Raw genomic sequence first — 22,038 nt, forward strand, 5'->3', positions numbered from 1 at the left:
AAAATAGCATATTAGTAAAACAACTCACCTTCCATAGCAAGAATACCAACAGAGCAAGCATTAACAAGCCTGCAAGAATAGCTACTAAGATGATCCACCAAGGCACCCCTTTATACAGAGCTACCGTCTTTGCAGGGAAGACTGTCACCCGCACCTACAGATTGGGAAAATACATAGATGTCAGTGGAGAAGATAGCTGGGAACAATGTGCTGAACTTTAAAAATCTGCATCCTTTTGAGCAATGGAATCATAGTGGACAGTGTTAAACCATTTTTTAGATGGTTTATTAGTAGCAACTAAAAGTAGGACTTTTTGAATTATGGTGCTGAAGGAGACTCTTGAGAGTCCCATGGACTGCAAGAAGATCAAACCTCTTCATTCTTAATGGAATCATCCCTGAGTGCTCACAGGAAGGACAGATCCTGAAGCTGAGGCTCCAATACTTTGGCCACCTCATGAGAAGAGAAGACTCCCTGGAAAAGACCCTGATGTTGGGAAAGATGGAGGGCACAAGGAGAAGGGGACCACAGAGGACGAGATGGTTGGATAGTGTTCTCGAAGCTACCAGCATGAGTTTGACCAAACTGCGGGAGGCAGTGGAAGACAGGAGTGCCTGGCGTGCTCTGGTCCATGGGGTCACGAAGAGTCGGACACGACTAAACGACTAAACAACAACAAAAGTAGGAACGTAGGAAGGATATTTTATACCTAGCTCAGTATCGTCTGCAATAAGGTTTCCCAAACTTGGGTCTCCAGCTGTTTTGGGACTACAGTTCCCAACATCCCTGGCCACTGGGTCCTGCTAGCTAGGGGTGATGGAAGTTGTAGTCCACACAACGGCTGGAGACCCGAGTTTGGGAAACCCTGGTCTACAGCAAAGTGGGAAATCTTAGGTTCGGTGGGGTGGGGGCAAATGCAGCTCTATCTGGCTCTCCCCATCCACACCCCCTCGCTCCAGGCTACACCTTTCTCACTCCCCCTGCCATGCAGCCTCCTCAGGTGTTTTTGCCAGGCTGGATTGTATCCTTGCACTACCAACAGTGCTTCCTGCTTGCCTGGGTTGAGTTGCAGACTCACTGAATTGTAGAGTTAGAAGGGACCCAGATAGTCAGATGGTCCAATTCCCTGCAATGCAGGCGTGTGTGCGGAAATCAGCCCACTGTAAAAAGCTGAGATTTACAGTTGTGGTTCCATCCACTTTTGCCCTGGCCCCACCCACCACACATATGTGGCCCCTGGGAAATCAGCCGGAAGGGAATATGGCTGAAAGAGGATTCCTTACTGAAGTATATTCCCTGTTGAACATGCTGTGTGCCTCGTGCCCGAAGGAACAGTTCCCTCCCTGGCTACGAAAACGTACAGCCTCCATCGTCAAAAGAAATGTTACAGACTCACATCAGTAGCTTCGTTTGCCAGCTTAATGTTATCTGCCGCAGCGATGCTGATGGTTGCTCTAAGGACAATGTCTAGGTAGCTCATTTTAGAGTATTCCTGGTAAAGTGGGGTAGGAAAGAAAGAAAGAAAGAAAGAAAGAAAGAAAGAAAGAAAGAAAGAAAGAAAGAGATTTGCATTAGGTCAAATAAAAAGATGTGGTCCAAATAATAATAATACTACTACTAATAATAATAATAAATTTGTACCCTACCCATCTGGCTGGGTTTCCCCAGCCACTCTGGGCAGCTTCCAACAAAGATAAAAAATACATTAAAATACATTAATGTATTTAAAAAATACATTAATGTATTTAATGTAAAAAAAATACATTAAATACATTAAAAATACATTAAAATGTCACACATTAAAAACTTCCCTGAACAGAGAATCTATCTAAGACAAGTTAATGGCGCATACCTCTAGAAAAGTGCTATTCCATAGTCTTGAACGCAACACAACAGATGCTTTGCTGTCTAGTCCTTGTAGTGGGCATCTTATGGTGACACAGTTTGCCTCCTTGTTACATTCCTGCATTAAATACGCAAAACTTTTTTTAAAGTTCATACTTTTAAGGTGAACACCCAATGTTTCTGCCAAATGTGCTGTTTTGCAGCCAAAAGGAACAATGAAAGCTTTTAGAACAGGAAATACAAATACAGTGGTGCCTCGCAAGACGAAATTAATTCGTTCCGCGAGTCTCTTCGTCTTGCGGTTTTTTCGTCTTGCGAAGCACCCCTATTAGCGGCTTAGCGGATTAGCGCCTATTAGCGGCTTAGAAAAAGGGGGGGAGGGAAAAAACTCGCAAGACTCGCAAGGGAAATTCGCCCTTTCGTTTAGCGGGTTTTTCGTCTTGCGAGGCATTCGTCTTGCTGGGCACCACTGTAGATCAGTTCTTATATACGTAATGTCCAAATAGAAGCTTTTGTGTTCCACGTATGTCTTAGTGAATACAAGTGTCAAACGTAACAACTTTAAGGAGCAGTACTTGCAAAAGATGATCTTTTCTTTGTAATGTTCCACATCTGCCTTTGCAAAGTATGGTTCATATCTGATTCATTCGTACATACGTGGAACACAAAAGGTTCTATTTGGACATTACGTATATAAGAACTGATCTTTTTGTATTTCCTGTTCTAAATGTTGGTCCTTATTGTCCTACTCAGTTAGATAATGTGAAAAAAGTTATGTTTATATGATGTATAAAGAATTTATTTAGTTCAACCCAGCCAGTTACGTTGTGGATCATTTTATTAGAACATAAACTGTCACAGACTAGTGCCCACTAATAAATTGGGCTCTAATCTGCAAACATTTATTTAAGTGTTCATCTTTAAGGTGACAAGCAACTGTAATCTTTTAAATTTCAAAACAACAGTTATTTTTAAAATACGTGTTACATGTAACTCAACAAAATTATTCAACAGGAATTCAAAATCTTTATGCCTAATATCTCCCTGCATAAATATCCGCCCTTGGCATCCGCACTTGATGACTAATTTGGAAAACAAAGGGAGAGAGAGGCATACAAAGCAACTGTAATCTTTTAAATTTCAAAACAACAGTTATTTTTAAAATACGTGTTACATGTAACTCAACAAAATTATTCAACAGGAATTCAAAATCTTTATGCCTAATATCTCCCTGCATAAATATCCGCCCTTGGCATCCGCACTTGATGACTAATTTGGAAAACAAAGGGAGAGAGAGGCATACAAAGCAGCTGGTAACAGGTTAAGGCAAATGCTTACCAAAGTCTTATATTTTCTTTCTGAAAACAAAGAAAAGCTTTTGCCACCCTCTGTCTGTTTCTCTGCGACTTGACGTTTTGTCCTTGAACTTCGAGACATCTATAAAAATGAAGAGGGATACAAATGCAGTCAGATCTTTTTAAAAGAAGTGTGCTATAGAACAAGCACGTCCAACAGATAGATTCATGATCTACTGGTAGATCACGGGATGTCTGTGGTAGATCACCGGTAGATCACAGACTCCCCACAAAGAAGCTAAACAACTTTGGCTCCCCTAAACAAAGCTCAACAACTTTGACCTGAACCCCCCAAAACGGGGTAGATCACTGCCCATTTTTAACTCTGTAAGTAGATCGCAGTCTCTTGGGAGTTGGCCACCCCTGCTATAGAAGATTTAAAAGATTAACACACCTGAGTAGTTGGAGCAGGATTTATGCATGAGAACTGAATTCTGCAGGCTTGTCAAAAGTCTATACAGCAGCATCACCACCCAATTCCCTATATGCACTTTTTCTCAGGCACTCTTGCAAAGACAACAACATACAGCCTTCTTCCAGTTGCCAAAGAGCTGCAATAAATCCCTGCAATGTTCGGACAGGCAACGCTTATTTACCTTAATTCCCAAAGGGTTTATTTCATTCCGAGGTTCGCACTGGACTTCTCCTAACTCTTTGGAGTTGATAGATACCAAATACAGCAGCCATTTGCCTCCCTTGATTTCTTTTGGCCACAGGATGTCCAAGGAAGCTGTGCCAAATGTTTTTAGTGGCTTGCCCAAGTTAATTATCTGTCAAGAATATTAAAAACAAACAAACATGCATTTTCTCATGCAACAAGACATTATCGATATTGGTTTGTTTGTTTTTTGCATACCGCTCTTCATCTGCAGATGAAGCAAAACAAGCTATAGCTTAGGGCCCCACTCTCTTGGAGACCCCCAAAAAGTTAAAGGAAAAAAATCTGGATGTACATTTCCAAAACGTAAGATAAAAAACAAATAAAATAAAACCTACATACAGCAACAGTGTTTTGTGTTCTGTGGGTTCCTATGATGTAAGTAATAGGCCCCGCCTGCTAGCCTGCTCCCTAAAATATCACTGCTTTGCTCATTTCTATATATAGGGTGCCTACATTCTGCATGGACTGGTTGCACGGCAACATGTCCAAATGGCTTTGGATACCTATTAGGTCCATAAATTACCATATAGCATATATTCAACACACAAAAACAGCAACCATTTGTTGTTGACAAAGGACAGCTGGACATATAAAGGGCCCCATGACCTTCAGTAGCTTAGGGCCTCATCAAACCTAAATCTGGCCCTGATAACATTACAACACAAAATGCATTGTAAAAGGAACAACAACAACAAACCAATAACACACACACACACACACACACACCCGCACATTTAAAAAGACATCAGATGTCAACAAGTCAAAGGCCTGGTTTGAAAAGGAACATTTTCGCTTTGCGCCTAAAGATGTATAATGAAGGTGCTAGAACTATTCCTTCATATATATATCAACTTACCCTGAATTCATATTCTATTAAGCTGCCGATGTCCTCCTCAGATTTCATAGCGCTTTCACCGATGACGTTGCCTCCAAAGTACACCTGGGCAGGCTTAGCCGCCCTATTGTTAAAAGAAACATCACATTTTAATGACCATCACAAAAGGATTGTCTCTAGCATTGATTTGTTATGCTAAATATAAGACACTTACCCTGTGAGTGACAAAAGCAGTTCAATAACTACTTTAGCACTAGCGGTAATTGGATCCAAATTAACTTGATTGCTTGTTCTGCAACAAAAAGGAAACAAAAGGACACTTGTTTTTTTCTGCTTTGTTTTTAAAACCACTAACCATTTCCATGTCATAATTACGCCACATTCACATCCAAGTCACAACCATTTCAGAATATTTACAAGCGTTAGAAAAAGCAACTAATGCTTTAAAAAAAAAAATCTTACGTCTCCAATTTCAGATTAATGTCCAAGTCCTTGGTATCGACATTAACTTTAGTTGTACTTAAAATCACGTAGAATGTAACCTGAGAAATGGAATAAATGCAAAGTGATTAATATATATTAGGGACATATCAATTTTTGCTTTATGTACTAGATACGTAATTCTGATAGATGCTTTAAGGGGCTGGCAGTCATTGGCTAGATACTTGAATTGACTATGAAATGTTCAGCAAGGTATTTAGGTGACATATGATTTTTCATTGTCCTATACTGAAATATTTTTGGCAGAAGGTAACTGAAACTATCAACAGAACTGTATGGAACAGCCTTACATTTACACAGCAAAATACCCTCTTGAATTATATACCCAGAACATGGAACCTTACAAAAGTTACAAGTGGACTCTCTGTGTCCTTACCACAGCAAAAAGACTGATATTGATAATCGGAAAAAAAAAATGCAGCTCCCTTCTACGATTGGATTGAAGACTTACACAAACTCACAACATATGAACAACTTGCATATGAATGCAGACTTGCCATGGACAAATTCAATGATATTTGGAATCCATTCTTACAAATACTGTAATAGGTTAAGATCTGGTGAAGTACAATAACTACCTTGTAAAATATAGTTTGGGCCGTGGGTGGCGCTGTGGGTTAAACCACAGAGCCTAGGACTTGCTGATCAGAAGGCTGGCGGTTCGAATCCCCACGACGGGGTGAGCTCCCGTTGCTCGGTCCCTCCCCCTGCCAACCTAGCCGTTCGAAAGCACGTCAAAGTGCAAGTAGATCAATAGGTACCGCTCCGGTGGGAAGGTAAACGGCGTTTCCGTGCGCTGCTCTGGTTCGCCAGAAGCGGCTTAGTCATGCTGACCGCATGACCCGGAAGCTGTACGCCGGCTCCCTCGGGCAATAAAGCGAGATGAGCGCCACAACCCCAGAGTCGTCCGCGACTGGACCTAATGGTCAGGGGCTCCTTTACCTTTAAAGTATAGTCTGGGTCGTCCCCCCTTTATTTTCCTTTCTACATGGGTTCTGTTTCTTTTCTCTCTCTTTTATTTAGTACACATATAATTATATACTTTTTGAACTTTCAATAAGTATGTTTATTTTTTTTTTTTTACAAGGTGTTCAGGGGACACCAACCTGAAGCAGAGGGAAGAGCTCTGCCGTCACTCCAAGTGTGGAGAATCCCTGTTTTCGCCATAAGGTATTCCAGGGATGGAGACAGACCCAGGAGCCAGTCCCATTTTCATCACTTGATTACTATGTGCCCCAGAGGCAGCTTTGGTCTCTCCTGCCTTCCACCTTGGCTGGCATGAGTTAACAGGGCTGCAGCTGCAGCGATGGCTATGCCAATCCATCATGCCCCCCGATGCCTGGCCGGGGTTTAGATTGCTCTCTTTACCATGGTATAAATATAATGCCCTAATTTTGTGCTTCATTGTTTCCGATCTTTTCTTTTACATATCAACTGTAAGATGTTCCTTCACATTACTTCTGATCGTTATTATAAGTTTCTGTCCTGACTAGATGGTTAATGAATACCGTATTTTTCTGTGTATAAGACGGTGCTTTTTGCTTTTAAAAAAAAAATAGCCAAAAATTGGGTGTCGTCTTATATAGTGAATGCAGAGGGGGGACGTGCGATTAATGGCAGCAGCAAGCAGGAGATTGGCAGCAGCGATAGGGCGGGTGATTGGTGGCTGCGGCAAGGCCTGCTAGCGATTGGCTGCAGCAAGTGGGCAGGTGATTGGCGGCTGTGGCGAGGCGGGCAGGTGATTGGCAGCTGCGGCAAGTGGGCGGGTGGGATATTGGTAGTGGCAAGTGAGCAGACAATTGGCGGCTGTGGCAAGGTGTGCGATTGGCAAGCAATTGGCAGTGGCAGGCAGGCGGGTGAGCAACTGGCGGACGTGACCTACCCCACCCCACCCCAAAAAGGTAAACAACTTAATTTCTTACATTTGGGTTAAAAAAGAAATAGGGGTCATCTTATACATGGGGACGTTTTATACACAGAAAAATACAGTAGCTTATTGGGGGGAATGATTTTAGCTTGGAATAAAAGGAGCACATTCAGTTATCAGATGTTGCGTAAACACTGGTTTTAAAATACAGTGGAACCTCGGTTCTCCAACGTCTCCGTTGACGTACATTTCGGAACTCAAACACCAAAAATCCGGAAGTAAATTCTTCCATTTTCAAACGCGCCTCCGAAGTCCAACAGCTTCTGCCGCGTATTTTTCAATTTTCTCAACTGAATTTGCTGACAGCCCTTTGTGCCTCAGTTTTCGAACGCTTCGGAAGTCGAACGGTCTTCCAGAACGTATTACATTCAAAAGCCAAGGTACCACTGTACACCAGGCATTGGCTTTATAAGAAAAAACCACTTACGGAAGAATTTCTCTTGAAAGGATTTCCAAGTTCACAGTCTACTTGAGAGCCGTTTGGATTAGCCCCGCAGGTCAATTGTTTCTCCTAAGTTAAAAGAGATTGATATTTCAATGCAAAGAGTTAAATGAAATAACGAAAAGGTTCTTTGAACGTCCGCATCACCTGGGACTCAGCTACATTAGCAAAGAAAAAGCGTTTTACGTGCATTATAACACGGCGACACGGGATGACACTGTGGAGTCCCGTCTTTCACCAACGTGATTTCCCATGATAAAGTTTACAATACGTTTTCCTGAAATGCTTTTTTAAAATGGAAACAGTACTTACCGGAAAGGCTTTCAGCTCCCTAAAAGCAGAGTAAGTCAAGCTATCTGGAAAGGTAGCTATGAGTCTAGCTTCATGGGCATCTTCGCCATCTGCCTCAGGATCTCTCGGGTCCGACGGATTGTTTGTCACTGTGATTTCAAGGGCAATGTCTTTTTGGTCTTTGAGGACAAGCACTGGAATGTTGTTCTTACTAAGGACACAGAACAAGTCAGGTTTTAGGGACTGGCGGGAAGAAAAGCCTCCAAGGAACACAAACGACTTTATTTTCAAAACCGGTATCCCGTTTCTTAAAGACTTACATTGGTAAATAGGAAAATCTGTCTTCATTTCCTTCTTTGGTGCAAAATCTGTAATGAAGCTTCAAATTGCTGTGGCAAATATTGTCTTCTCCACAACCTTCTTTCAGGAACTGCACCTACAATGAACGCAAGTTTAGATTTGAAACAGCATTGAATTTAAAGAATAACAGCCACACAGGAAGCAGAGGAGGTATAGTCATCCTGTGCCACAAGTCACTTTTTTGGTCTTTTTCTGCACGACACTTAAATTCAATCAACCCAAATAGTGCTGGGTCAAATTTCTACACCCAAATATTTATGAGGTGCAGAACTGGCTTTCAAGCAATTTGAAAAGCCTGACAATGTACCTATTATTGCTCTTGTGCGTATATACCGTATTGGCCTGAATATAAGCCTCACTTTTATTTCAAATTCCGACTGTGAAAAGTGCGGCTTATATTTGCAACCTTACAGTATGCAGCCAGGAGCACGGGGCAAACAGCGCCAGGAGCGCAGCAAAGTGGCGCCCGCCCCGTGCGCAGTTCCCCGTCCTCTCTCCGCAAGGCTGGGAAGGGAGAGAGCAAAGAACTTTGGGGGGGCCTGGCCTGCACATGTGGCGTCATGCATGCATCAGGAGGTCCAACGGGGCCCACTGCAGATGCGGAATATTGAGGGGGCCTGGTCCCTCAATTTTCAAGAATTCTGGGGGAGCCTCGGCCCCCTGTGAATTTTGGATTAACAGACAGCGCACATCAACAAGCATGCAGACGTTACAAATGCAGATTTCTGAATTGTTACTCAGACAAACCTTTCCTTCTTTCTATGTGTTTCTGAGACATGGTGCAAAATGAACTAATCAGGCTAGAACAGATCTCAAGATTAGAAAGGGAAGGGGGTGAAAACTTACTTCTGCATTAACTGTACTTGGTTCATTGGAATTTAGAATGGGAAGAAGTTCTGGGAGCGACCGTCCTTGTCTTCTCCTAGACTGAGAGCTGGACTCGGAGCCGTTTATTGCGACGCCAACTGTTATAGGAATTGGACGCAGTTTATCTTTGATATTTTCCTAAGAGATACATACATTTGAATTATTACCACACAGAATAACCCCCTGCTGGGTTTGGCAGCAAATATTCTGGCTTCAAACTTACTCTACGTTCAGCTTGCACGAAGGCCCCAGCCTGCACAATTCCATCACTGGGACAACATCTCGGTTTCCAACATTGGCACATTAGTTCAACCGGCTAGGACCATCCCACAAATACTTAACCTAAAACTAACTACTCGCATTGCCAAACTATTTATGTATGTGACAGCAGCAGCTAGGATATTATATGCACAGAAATGAAAAGAAGAAGAGGTTCCAATGAAGGAGGAGTGGCTTTTGAAAGTAAAGGACTATGCATTCAAAATGATGAAATTTTTATAGAGGAATGGAGGCCTTTAGTGGACTATTTTTTAAAAAACATTAAAGTCAAATGAAATGGTGGGCAAATTCCTTGCTTGTAACACCAAAGGACGCAAGCAAGGAATTTGTTCCTAGGGTGCTTACATACATGCATAATGTTTTAATATTCCTATCATATAACACCGCTCTTGAAAGACCTACACTGGCTCCCAGTACGTTTCCGAGCACAATTCAAAGTGTTGGTGCTGACCTTTAAAGCCCTAAACGGCCTCGGTCCAGTATACCTGAAGGAGTCTCTCTACCTCCATTGTTCTGCCCGGACACTGAGATCCAGCGCCGAGGGCCTTCTGGTGGTTCTCTCGCTGCGAGAAGCCAAATTACAGGGAACCAGGCAGAGGGACTTCTCGGTAGTGGCACCCGCCCTGTGGAATGCCCCCCCATCAGATGTCAAAGAGAAAAATAACTACCAAACTTGTAGAAGACATCTGAAGGCAGCCCTGTTTAGGGAAGCTTTTAATGTTTAAAAGGTTATTGTATTTTAGTGTTTTGTTGGAAGCTGCCCAGAGTGGCTGGGGAAACCCAGCCAGATGGGCAGGATATAAATAATAAATTGTCATTATTATTATTATATTATTATGCAAACTCCTTCTGCCTGAACTAAAGAAACAAACATGAAATTGTTATTCCGTGCAATGATTAGAACATGCAAACTCACAGAGCTCGCAATAGTGTTAGGATATTTCCGTTCCACCTTAAAAGGGAGCAGGATGTGTGTGTCACAGCCTGTGTATTTCCTGTTCGCAGGATGTTTCTGTTGTGTCTATGCTTTCGTTTTCTCTCTGTGCCTGAACACGCAAACAGGCAGTCATGTTTTTTCCTTTGTTCTGACCAACGCTGAATAAACTTCTAAATAATGCTCTCCTGCGTGCATCTTTCGCTGTGCGAATTCTGCTGATAGAGCGTGCATCAGCTCTAGAATGTGGCAAGCTATTTTCTGGAGCTCGTGTCGCTAATTGCTGATACTGTATCTACGGGAGATCGATGGATCGTCCGGAGGCGACATGGGGGCCATGATGGGCTTTATCTCCCTGGCAGTATCCCAACAAATAGCTGGCATACATGTTGTTCACCTGTATGTTCACAACAACTCTGTGCGGTAGGCTAAGGCTGATGGAGACAGACTTGTCAAAGGTCGCCCAATGGGCTTCATGGCTGTGTGGGAACGTGGCCACAGGTTTTCCCAAGCCAGCTTTTCTAATCTATTCTGACTTTATATAATATGGACTCTTTTTGACTGCCATTGAGACTTGTATAAAACAATTGTTGTGTACTGGTATTTTATGTACCTTTATACTATATCACTGCATATTTGAAACTACATTATTTCTGCACTTAAACGTTGTGTTTAAATTTACTATTATTTTAAAACTGTCACACTTATACGTTGTGTTTAAATTTACTATTAGTTTAAAACTGTTATTCTTAGCAGAATATACACGTTTTTCTTTTCAACTCTCGAGTAGGAATTATTCCTTGTATTGAAACTTTTGGCCAGAGCTCTTGGTATATCCTTTTCAGCTTTCTAATCACGGCATCACCCACAAGCCGGAGGCCACCTCAAGTTCACCTGAAAGCGTATTGTTGGCAAAACTAGACCTGAATGGGGCAGCATTAAAAACAAAGCCTCTGCGCTTCTCATACCTGCAATACGAGTTTTTTTGTCACACACTCTTCTTTCTTCTGTCCTTGGAGAGTCACACTCCCACTCAGCTGATCGGAGAGTCGCTCAAGAGACTGCCCTCTAGAAGAGAGTCGATCGGAAAACTGCACTCTGGACGGCCAGCCCGATCGCCTCCTCTCATTTTCTACTTCAATTGTATAGTTCAAAACTGGGAAGTGGGGGAGGGGGTTGGAGTGGAAAGAAAAAGAACCCTCAGAAATAGTATAAGGGAAGACAAGTTGTACCATGTTTAATTCACTGCTCTTTGTTTAAATGGTACTAGAAATCAACGCAGTTCAGCCTTCCTAACCCAGCGCACTCTACATATTGCTGGACTACAAATCCCACCATCCCTGCCTTAGGGGGCTTATGGGATTTGTAGTCCATAACACATGGGGAGGGGCACCAGGTTGGGAAAGGCTGGTATACTATCTTACAGATGTTGTACATTAGCCCATTTTTCCCCCTGCCTTGCCTTGGAAGGCAACAAGTTTTATTTTATTTTTATTTTTTTTAGATTTTTTTATAAGCATATAAAACACATACATATTCATTTAGTACACATACGTAACACACTACCTTATTTTCATAACATAAAATGTACCTACATTACTCTATATAATACCTCCCTGTACTGTACATATCAACATACCTACACACCTAGGAAGGCAACAAGTTTTAAGACCTGGTCACCTTGCAAGATGTGCCACTGAGCTGGCTTTGTAAGGACACAAGTGTCGAACTTCAGGCATATTTGCATGAAAACGTGAAGCTAAAACAATGCAGAACAGGGGATTGCAAAAAATAATAATAATTGGGGTCCATGGACACATTCACAAATGGGACAAATTGTTGTGGGAGCTACACTTAACAATATGCAAGTATCGTTATATCATACCAACTTACTTAGTTTGGGGTTGAAGTCACTGGAACTAGCTGTATACTCAAAGCACGCTTCAATGTTCACGCTGGAAGAATTCAAGAGCACAGAAATAAACTTCAAAGAGTTCAGCACTGGAGACATTTCACCAAAAGCTGCTGGAATCTTGAGAGTAAATGCATTGCTTCAATGCCCACCCTCTATAGTCAAGTACTTGGTGCCATAAACACATCTTCTGTCATCTTGAGGCCTGGTATTTGCATTGTCCCAAGAAGGAAAAGGGAAAGAGACTGCTATGGTCAACCCCTTGAAATCTTTGCTGCTCCTCTGCCTCTTCACTGCCACTACCCCATCGGCTCTAAGCAAGTGAACAGTAGAGCTGGGCGATATATACGCCATACCAGTTAAAAGACAATTGAAGGCAGCCCAGTTTAGGGAAGTTTTTAATGTCTGATGCTGTATTGTTTTTAATATTCAGTTGGAAGCCGCCCAGTGGCTGGGGAAACCCAGCCAGATGGGTGGTGTATAAATAATAAATTATTATTATTATTATTAATTGTTATTAATGCGTTCAGATCACAATACCAGTTTCAGACAATTTTAGCTGGCAATTACCAGCTCATCCACTCATCCATCTAAGCAATGGGCGGGGTTTGCGACCTGGCCCAGAATTCCCGAGCCTGGGTAACACCCCACCTTGCTTGCTGGACTGTCGCTCCGCCCCCTCCCCGGCTAGCCAATCGGATGCAGGCTGGGGGGCGGAGTGAGGGCCAGGTAAGGGCAGGCTCTAGCCAACCTTCTCCTAGTCGGTATATTGATAAATCGTCTGAAACTGGTATGGCGTTCAGATCGCGTTACTTGGGCTCTGCCTGCCTGCGTCTTTAAGGAAGCCCCCCGCCCTTCCGGCTTGCGTGAGCCTGAGTGGTATTCGTACTTGCTCAGATGGGGGACAAGACGCTTCCTGCCCCCCAGCTGAGCAGTTTAATGAAGCCCTGATGTCCCTCCAGCTTGCTGAGTAGGGCTGGGTGATGTATCTCAGCTGTTTCTTCTTCCCGTAAGGTGGTGGGGATAGGAAGACGCAGCTGTGATACATTCCAGACATCATGATGTATCAGCGTACAGTGGAACCTCATTGTTACGTACTGTCCTCCTTGCGAACGCTGCAGGTTACGAGCTCCGCTAACCAGGAAGTAGATGCCCCTTGTTGCGAACTTTGCCCCGGGATGTGAGTGGAAGTCGCATGCCGGCTGCGTGGCAACAGCAGGAGGCACCATTAGCAAAAGCTGGCCTCATGTTATGAGCAGTTTCGGGTTACAAACGGACCTCCAGAATGGATTAAGTTCGTAACCAGAGGAACCCCTGTTTTGCGGTATATAGCTGCTGATATACCACGATGTTGAAAACCGGATGTCGCCCAACCTTAGTGATCAGGGACAAGAGCAATGAGAAGAAGTGCTTTCTTGGTGTTCTGGGCAACGATTGGGGCTGGTTCCAAAGAGAAAAGGCAATGGTGACTGTAGCAAAAATGGTGACTCGTGGAGCAGGCGCACTGAGGACACCTTGCCCAAGGGTCTTCAAAAACCTGACAGCATGGTCTCCACCATAAAAGGTTTGTAGGGCTCCAGCCTTGAGCTCCAAGGAGGAGAAGCTAGCTGAGACCAGGTCTGCCATGCTGGTGGTTCAAAGCCCATAGAATCAGAGGCTGGTGGTTCAGAGCTCACAGAACTTGAGGGTTGGATCCTTCAGAGCTGAGCCAGGACCCTCACGGTCCCCTAAGCATGGCTGGCCAGAAGAATTGGGTGCCTTCCATACTACAACCCTTGCCCAACGGCACAGGGAAGAAGTGTGCCTGCTGAGCGGCCACAAAAAGGCAAAGCAACATTCCTCTTCAGGCCAAGTCTTTAAGAACTGCAGCCTTCAGGCTAGGAGAGTAGATATTGGTAAAGACGGCGAGGAGGAAGAGACCCATGAGGCCCTGCTGCCTCAATAAGTGAGAGGGATGGGTTGGAACAACGATCCCTTGCTTCCAACATTACCAAGGCAACATGGCAAGAAGAGGCATTGTTGTAGCTCTTAAACAATACAGGAGTAACATCAACAATCCAACCTAACAGGTAACAGTGTATTTGCAGGTTGGCATAGTCACCTCCCATGCAGTGCACCATATTGTGGAAATTCTCGTGCATATGAAACACACGAACGTTTGCCAAAACATTGAAACAAATATTAGGAGTTCAACGGCTTACCAAATCCCGCTGGGGACTTCACAGTTCTTTTTCTTTAGGTCTATTCTGCCGGGGTCTATCTTAATAGTTTTCTTAACGTTCACCACAGGCCGCGATCTTGTATGTCAGGAGGGAAGAGGAGGTTGGGGAAGAAACTTGTTATTTCAATGAATGGCACTTGAGGAAGGAATTCTTAGGCTAATAAACAGGGAAAGCCCCATTGGGCTTTCCATTTTCATGCTGTAGTAGGGAGAGGCTATGACAGAGTGGCCTAGTTCTTTGCAGTGTGTTAGCACCGAAAGCACAAGAGGGTTTAGAGTAAAACATTTCATCAAAATATGTTGCACATCTGATAAACAAAGGCTGGGTGACTGCATTTCAAATAAACCTGACTTCTCTTCCTCAGTCCTAGTCTGTCTGTCGTTCTTTCTGACTGTCTCTGTTTTTATGCACAATTATTCCCACAACAGTGGCAACTTAGGCCTGCATGACATTCTCCTGTGTCTGGACTGTTCTACTTCAGGCAGCAGCAGTGGTGTAGCATGGGGTGGGGGCCAAAGGGGCGGTTTCCCCATGCTCAAAACTGTTAGGGGCGCAAAATTTCAACACTCATTGATGCGTCAACACAGCTGCACGGTTCCACCACTGGGCTCCATTGAAAACACCTTCTATGTGCGAACCAGGAAGTGACCTCTCCAGACAATGGAACTGCTCTTATTTTCTTATCACTGCGGCTGCGATCTCTTGGGTAACATGGATGTCACTGGGCAGTTGAATGCACACCCATCTGTTTCCCTCCCACCATGGAGCCCCGGGCACTGGCAACCCACGCTACACCACTGGGCAACAGATTGAGTCACATGACTAGGCCCCCAACAGTCTGAAATGGTATAGTCCAAGACACATTTACTATATCATCATTCCTCTGTCTGAGAGAATTATGCCCAAGTGACTGTGCTCTTGTTCAAGGACTCACTCATTTTAATATTTATGAAAGTTTGGGGCCTCGCCGTTCTTAAAAGATGAAAAGTACACTGTGGAAACTCATGCCAACTGTTAAGTCTTGTCTCCTCAAAAATGTTTGGGTTCAGTGGCACATTTGAAAATCTAAGAAACTGTTGTTTTTGTTGTTTAGTTGTGTCCAACTCTTCATGACCCCATGGAAGAAACTGTTAGGGCACCACAAAATACCCACTTCACAGAAGAAAACTGGTGATGCTCAGACTCCCCTGCCTCCTCCAAATAAACAAAAAACCTGTGCACATCCCATAACAAATAAAAAAAAAAGAAAGAAAGCAGGAAACCTTCCAAACAAACCATGCCCCAAACCCTCAGTTATTTTTTAAGGGTGACAAAGGAGGTGTCTGAGAACAACCAGGGGTGTGACAGGTGCCACATTAAGGACCCCAGAGTTAAATCAAGGTTAAATCAAGAAGGCGCTACACACCTGTAAACAGCTACAGAATCTGAAAGAGACCCAACAGCAATATCAGGATAGGAGTTTTTGTCAAGGTCCATGTTTCCGGTGATAGAATAACCAAAGGATGAGACTCCGTTTGCCCCACCATCCAGAATCTGAAACAGTGCGGAAAAATGGAAATTGTTATGCTGTATTTTGCTACTTGACTGCCATCCATAAACACTGTTGTCTTTGTTGTTTTTCAGTGTATTGGATTTTGGGAATATTTTCTGATATGTTCATGTCCCTGCATACAGTCCTCATGTATCTAAAGATGAAGGGTGGTTTAAAAACATCCTTTGGCCCTTGAGATGTGCTAAACTACAACGTCCCTAATCACTGAACAGGATTGCTATGGCTGATGGGGCTTGGAGGTTCAAACAACTTGGAAGGTCAAAGATTCGCCCTGCAATTAGTAGAACGTCACCTTAGGAAAAAGGCAGAGAGTAAATCAGACATAGAAAAGGGTCATAAAAAGGGGAGCACAGCTAAAGGAAGTCAGAAAGGAGCCGCAGTGGGGTACACACTATGGAAGAGGGTGCTGTCAAATGTCACAGAATCATAGGCTACCGTATTGGCCAGAATATAACCCGCACCAGCAAATAAGCCGCACCTTAAAAATTGGGGGGGGGGGGAGAGACAATAGCCAAATATAAGCCACTCCCTTAAAATTGGGTTACAGGCTGAAAATCGCTGCGGTTGGTAGAACTGCAACTCCGAGCCAATTTAAGCCTTTGATCTTGCAAGCCCGCAAAAGTTACCGTAGAATCGCTGAAATCGCAAATCGCTATTCAATTGGCTGCAATTCCACAGGCACTGACTCCCGTAAACGGCAAATGAACAGTCTCAAGCTCACAAATCGGCAATAAAACATATTTTTGTTCCGTTTTACCGTATGTCTGTTTCAGCGGCGATATCGTATAAAAGCCCATTTTTGTAAGGTTGCAAATTTAAGCCACATTTTCAACTTTTCACGGTTGGAATTTGGGGAAAAAGTGAGGCTTATATTCAGACCAATACGGTATCAATGGAAATTAGGTGAGCACTTCCCACTGAAAAGAACTAGCCAAGCATCTATCTCATCAACACCAATCTCCAGAACCATAAGTCATTATAAGAATTATTGATTAATGCAGTTAAAAGAGTCCATTGACAAGCCATCGGGACACATAGTCAATTTCCCCCCCAAGATTTCCTGTCTGCATAAAGCTTATAAATAAAAACAGAAAAATCAATGGCAATTAACACAATAAAAGAATATCACGTCTGCATTTATTAGGAGGCAGGCCATCCTCCACACATGCAAAAAAATAATAATGCAAAAAATAATAATAATACAAATCTGAAGGAAGAGCTGAATTCTGCAACAACAGGATAAAGGCTTTTATCTTATTTTCTACAGAAGGCAAAAGACTTAGCAAGCAGCGTCTCTTAAGAGGAATAGCTTGAGGAAACGTAGGACAAAACCGTTCCACTCAGAGAGCTACAATTTCCAGTGTGCTTTAACAATCAACCCCTCTTTCCAGGAAACTCCGGAATTGAAGCTCTATTAGGGGAATAGGGATCCCAGTTTGAAAGCACGTCAAAGTGCAAGTAGATAAATAGGTACCACTCTGGTGGGAAGGTAAACGCCGTTTCCATGCGCTGCTCTGGTTCGCCAGAAGCGGCTTAGTCATGCTGGCCACATGACCCGGAAGCTGTATGCCGGCTCCCTCGGCCAATAAAGTGAGATGAGCGCCACAACCCCAGAGTCGGTCACGACTGGACCTAATGGTCAGGGGTCCCTTTACCTTTTAACAACACTCAATGCCCTTATAACGAACTACAGTTCCTAGGATGCATTGGTGGAAAGCACGACTGTTTAAAGTGGTATGATATTGCTTTAAATGTATAGTACAGATGGGGTCTTACATGAAAAGATATTAGGCAGAGAAGAGAGTGGCATGCAAAGTCTAAGGAGAGAGAGAAGCAGGTGGCAGAGAACTATAAGTGGGCAGCTGCTTGGGAGAAGCTTAGGAAACAAGCGAAATAAATATTTCAGTTCCACTGGAAGGAGAAGCGAACGTCACTAGCTAGTACCTGTGCTGGTTTTGTGTTTATCCCGTCCTTGGAGCCATGATAAATATACACCTTGCCAGAGTCGTCATATGGAGCCCCTACAGCAATATCTGTTGTATATAAAAAAAGAGAAGGACAACAACAGTCAAACTGAACATGCAGGTTTTCAAAGCTACATGGATTGCTCAAATAAGGCAGGGCCCATGGAGTTTGTCCAGGCCCGAGAATCAGAAATTAGATGCATTTGGCAGCTGGCGCAGGTCCAATGGCGACCACTTGGAGATCTCTGGATGCCAGGCAGGTGACTGGGGAAAACAAAATGTTCACTTAGAGAAGGATCTGAAACATTTTCTTCCTTGGAGCTTGAATTTGTTTTATTCTGGATTGTTTTATTTGACGTTGTCATGTTGTTGTAAACCGCTTTGAAATGTGTTCTTTAAAATATAAAGCGGTATAGAGATGGAATGAATGATGACAACTTCCTTTAGTAGTGTTTTCCTTTGAAATGTTCGTGTGGTTTTTGTTGTTGTTAATTTTGCTGTGTTAAATGTGCTTTTGTAGTCGAACCTCCTTTGTAATATTTCATCTTGAAATATTTAGTTTCCCGTTAAATCATGTTGCTTTGAATGTATACATTCTATTTGACTTTCTCCAGAAAGCAGGTTATTGGGGTTTTGTTTTGTTTTTTGCTTTATTATGTCTTTTATGTCCTCATTTTGTCTTTTTTATCTTGTGATCCACCCTGCAATCTTCAGATGAAGGGCGGTATACAAATTTAATAAATAATAATAATATTCTGGATTGTTTTATATAATGTTTTGATGTAGGTTGCAAACCACCTTGAAATATTGTTCTTAAAAATATAATGTGGTATAGAAATGAAATTCATCATCATCATCAAAGAGCAGGCCAATCGTTTTCCGGCTTACCTTCAAAGCCATCTTGGTTAATGTCACCAATATTTTCGACTGCGATTCCAAACATGGAGTCTGCTGGTCCTGTGAGCCGAACTGGTTTGACTCCTTCCCACTTGCCTTGCTGGTTAATGTAAATGTACACAGCACCGCCAATTTCTCCTTCCCTGTCAAAGTACTGTGGCGCTCCAACAACAATATCTTGCCAACTGAGAAAACAACAAGTTCATTGTGTTTAAGGCAACTGTGAGAAGCAGGTGATAAAAGTGACCTCAGAAAGACAACATGTTCAGCAGAGTGCACAATTCAACACAAGGCTTCCAAATAATACAGCTGCTCAGAGAGATCTCTTGAATTCAGTTTTAAGAAGTTAAGTGATAAACGGCTAGATTTCCACCCCCCTGGCCATTTCTACAGTACTTTGCTGTCTTTTTTTACGGTGTTTTATTCTCACTGAACTCACGACCATCTTGCCAAGTTGGTCATTGCTCGTCCAGTTTTTGCATGTATGGAACTTGGGCTGCATTCCTATGATCACTCACCTGGGAGTAAGCCTCTTTTAACTCAACGGGACTTACTTCTGAGTAAACATGCACAAGATTGTACCGCTCCTAAGAGTGACTCAAGTCAAAGTTCATGATTGGGATTTCCCAAAGCCAAGTTCTGTTTAATCCTCTGGGCCACAGTAGAAAGGGTTATGGTTTGTTTGTTTATTTAAACCAGGCATGGCCAAACAGCCCTCCAGCTGTTTTGGGACAACAACTCCCATCATCCCTAGCTAACAGGACCAGTGGTCAGGATGATGGGAATTGCAGTCCCAAAACAGCTGAAGGGCCAAGTCTGGCCATGCCTGGTTTAAACAATACAATAACCATTAAACACTTATCCAGCAGTACAGCTAATGGTGATTGTTTTATCCATTGTCTCTAGACTTACACTTACTATGGTTTGTTTAGGTCATGGATAAGGAACCTGTGGCTCTCCAAATGTTGCTGGATCATCCCTGAAGGAGTGTCTCCACCCCCATCGTTCAGCCCGGACATCGAGGTCCAGTGCCGAGGGCCTTCTGGCGGTTCCCTCACTGCAAGAAGCCAAGTTACAGGGAACCAGGCAGAGGGCCTTCTCGGTAGTGGCGCCCACCCTGTGGAACACCCTCCCATCAGATGTCAACGAAATAAACAACTATCTGACTTTTAGAAGACATCTAAAGGCAACCTGGTTTAGTGACGTTTTTAATGTTTTATCGTATTTTTAATATTCTGTTGGGAGCCACCCAGAGTGGCTGGGGAAACCCAACCAGATGGCCGGGGTATAAATAAATTATTATCATTATTATTATTTTTAATCATTGGCCCTGTTCATTGGGGTTGACGAGTTGAAATCCAGCAACAACTGGAGGTCCTCAAGTTCACCTTCCCTGGTCTATATTTCCTGAGATACTTCTTTAAAGTATCCATTTTGCTGAATTTTTTACAGTGAGTAAGCTTACTTACTCAAACCACTTAAAATGGAGGGTCAGGGGAGCAGGAAGTGTGAAAACATTCACCGGTTCGCTAGTTATGTTTTATGAAAACGGGCAGGTTGCTTTTCTTAAAAGCAATGGTGCATTTATGCTTTTCTGAGTTTGCCATAACCTAATGAGGAACAGCCTCATTTCTCCCCATAGCTGTCAACTTTTCCCTTTTCTTGCGAGGAATCCTAAGGGAATTTCCCCTCAAAAAAGGGAAACGTTGACAGCTATGTTTCTCCCACTTTGCAAAAAAAAGAAAGATACGATCACACTTCCCCATGGTACTAGAAGAAAGAGGAGCCAGGGGACAGGCTTACCCATCACTGTTGAGGTCTACAACGGCCACATCATAGCCAAAAGAGGAAGCCAGCCCCTCGCCTTCAAATGTGTGCTCGGGAGACAATGCCCGTTGAATGACAGTGTCTTTTTTCAAAAGGACAACTGCTCCACTGTGGTTTGCTCTCGGAGCTCCAGACACAAAAGTGAGCTCATTCTGCGAAGTGATGCCTTTTCCAGAGTCCAGAGAAAAACCTACCGCACAACATAAAACAGACGAACAGTTGAAGGTGTGGTGCTATTGTAGGGCAAAGCCTCTGTGATTGTTGCTATGTTAAGGGGGTGACTGGAAGCACAGGGTCAATGAAAAACCACCTAACAGGGTCTACACATGTACATTAAAAGCTTAAACCTGTCCTCTCCCAGCAGACACTGAAGCAGACTCAAAGCAGCACATACAGTGGTACCTCAGTTGTCGAACATAATGCTTTCGAGAAGACAGTTTGACTTCCGAAATGTTCAACAACCGAGGCGCAAAGGGCGGTCTGCAAAGTCAGTGGAGAAAATTGGGGGGGAAACGCAGCGGAAGCCGTTCAAATTCTGAGGAGCGTTCGAAAACAGAAGTGTTTACTTCCGGGGTTTCGGCGTTTGAAAACCAAAACGTTCGGCTTTCGAGTCGCTCGAAAACCGTGGTACCACTGTATACAGTGCTGATTTCAGAGAGCCACGTTCACAGCAATTTCGTTGTGCTTTCTTCAGACTTTGTAATAAATAAAAATTTATTCAAGTGTTCACTTGCTTTAACAGAGCGCTCCCATGATGTTAAAGGAATGTTAAGACCTCATGAAAAATGTATCATGCGTATGGCGCGATTCCCCCAGGTACTGATGCTGAACTTCTGCATTCAGCTCACACAGGTACAGTAAACAATTTGAGCACTCCCTCTTTGGTGCGGCCACCTTCATCTTATTGGCTTCCCTATATCCACGTTTTGGTGGAGCAGTCATTGAGGTCCACAGGTTTTCCATCCATGACATGCAGGCCCTTAGCCAAGCCAGCACCCCGAAAGCTCGAGTCCTGAGGATTCTTTTTCGCCCAAAACTTTCAGAAGTTCCCTCGTCTCTTTTGAGCATTTTCCACAATACGCTTCAACTTGAAATGGAAAACAATGATGTTGAAAGTCTGGAATGTAACGAAGGAAGCGAGATGGACAACTGCTATTCAGAGGTCACAAACCTAGATAGCTATTCATCATCAGATCAGTGGCCTTGCCTACCCTGACGTTGGGAGGCAGTGTTTTGTACACAAACTGATCGGGGCTACCAAAAGACACACTTGTCAGGAAAAGGAGACCTGCAAATGTGGGTGGAGAAAGAAGATGAAGGAAAGAAAGAAGGACAGGTTAAGCAGAGAGCATAACAACATGGAGACT

At 43.3% G+C, this 22,038-nt stretch overlaps 1 protein-coding gene and 1 long non-coding RNA gene across 3 annotated transcripts in view; one reads left to right on the forward strand and one right to left on the reverse strand.

Moving 5' to 3' along the window:
- The window catches only part of LOC309335590, a 259,519-nt gene that overhangs the window by 10,777 nt on the left and 226,704 nt on the right, over positions 1–22,038 (forward strand). The window lies entirely within an intron of this gene.
- Positions 1–22,038, reverse strand: part of ITGA6 (integrin subunit alpha 6) — a 64,009-nt gene that overhangs the window by 8,371 nt on the left and 33,600 nt on the right. For both annotated transcript variants that reach the window (XM_081863639.1, XM_081863638.1), the window contains exons 6-24: positions 20,648–20,861; positions 18,836–19,029; positions 17,928–18,016; positions 15,837–15,964; positions 14,411–14,506; positions 12,191–12,252; positions 11,266–11,453; positions 9,064–9,222; positions 8,178–8,293; positions 7,879–8,068; positions 7,552–7,635; positions 5,159–5,238; positions 4,911–4,988; positions 4,718–4,820; positions 3,797–3,970; positions 3,184–3,282; positions 1,853–1,963; positions 1,397–1,492; positions 29–154 (exon numbers count right to left, since the gene is read on the reverse strand). In XM_081863639.1, the coding sequence (XP_081719765.1) occupies positions 29–154; positions 1,397–1,492; positions 1,853–1,963; positions 3,184–3,282; positions 3,797–3,970; positions 4,718–4,820; positions 4,911–4,988; positions 5,159–5,238; positions 7,552–7,635; positions 7,879–8,068; positions 8,178–8,293; positions 9,064–9,222; positions 11,266–11,453; positions 12,191–12,252; positions 14,411–14,506; positions 15,837–15,964; positions 17,928–18,016; positions 18,836–19,029; positions 20,648–20,861 (2,387 nt within the window). The remainder of the gene's footprint in view (positions 1–28; positions 155–1,396; positions 1,493–1,852; positions 1,964–3,183; positions 3,283–3,796; positions 3,971–4,717; positions 4,821–4,910; positions 4,989–5,158; positions 5,239–7,551; positions 7,636–7,878; positions 8,069–8,177; positions 8,294–9,063; positions 9,223–11,265; positions 11,454–12,190; positions 12,253–14,410; positions 14,507–15,836; positions 15,965–17,927; positions 18,017–18,835; positions 19,030–20,647; positions 20,862–22,038) is intronic.

This window comes from Podarcis erhardii (assembly GCF_964252035.2).
Source record: "Podarcis erhardii genome assembly, chromosome: 1".
Taxonomy (NCBI): Eukaryota; Metazoa; Chordata; class Lepidosauria; order Squamata; family Lacertidae; genus Podarcis; species Podarcis erhardii.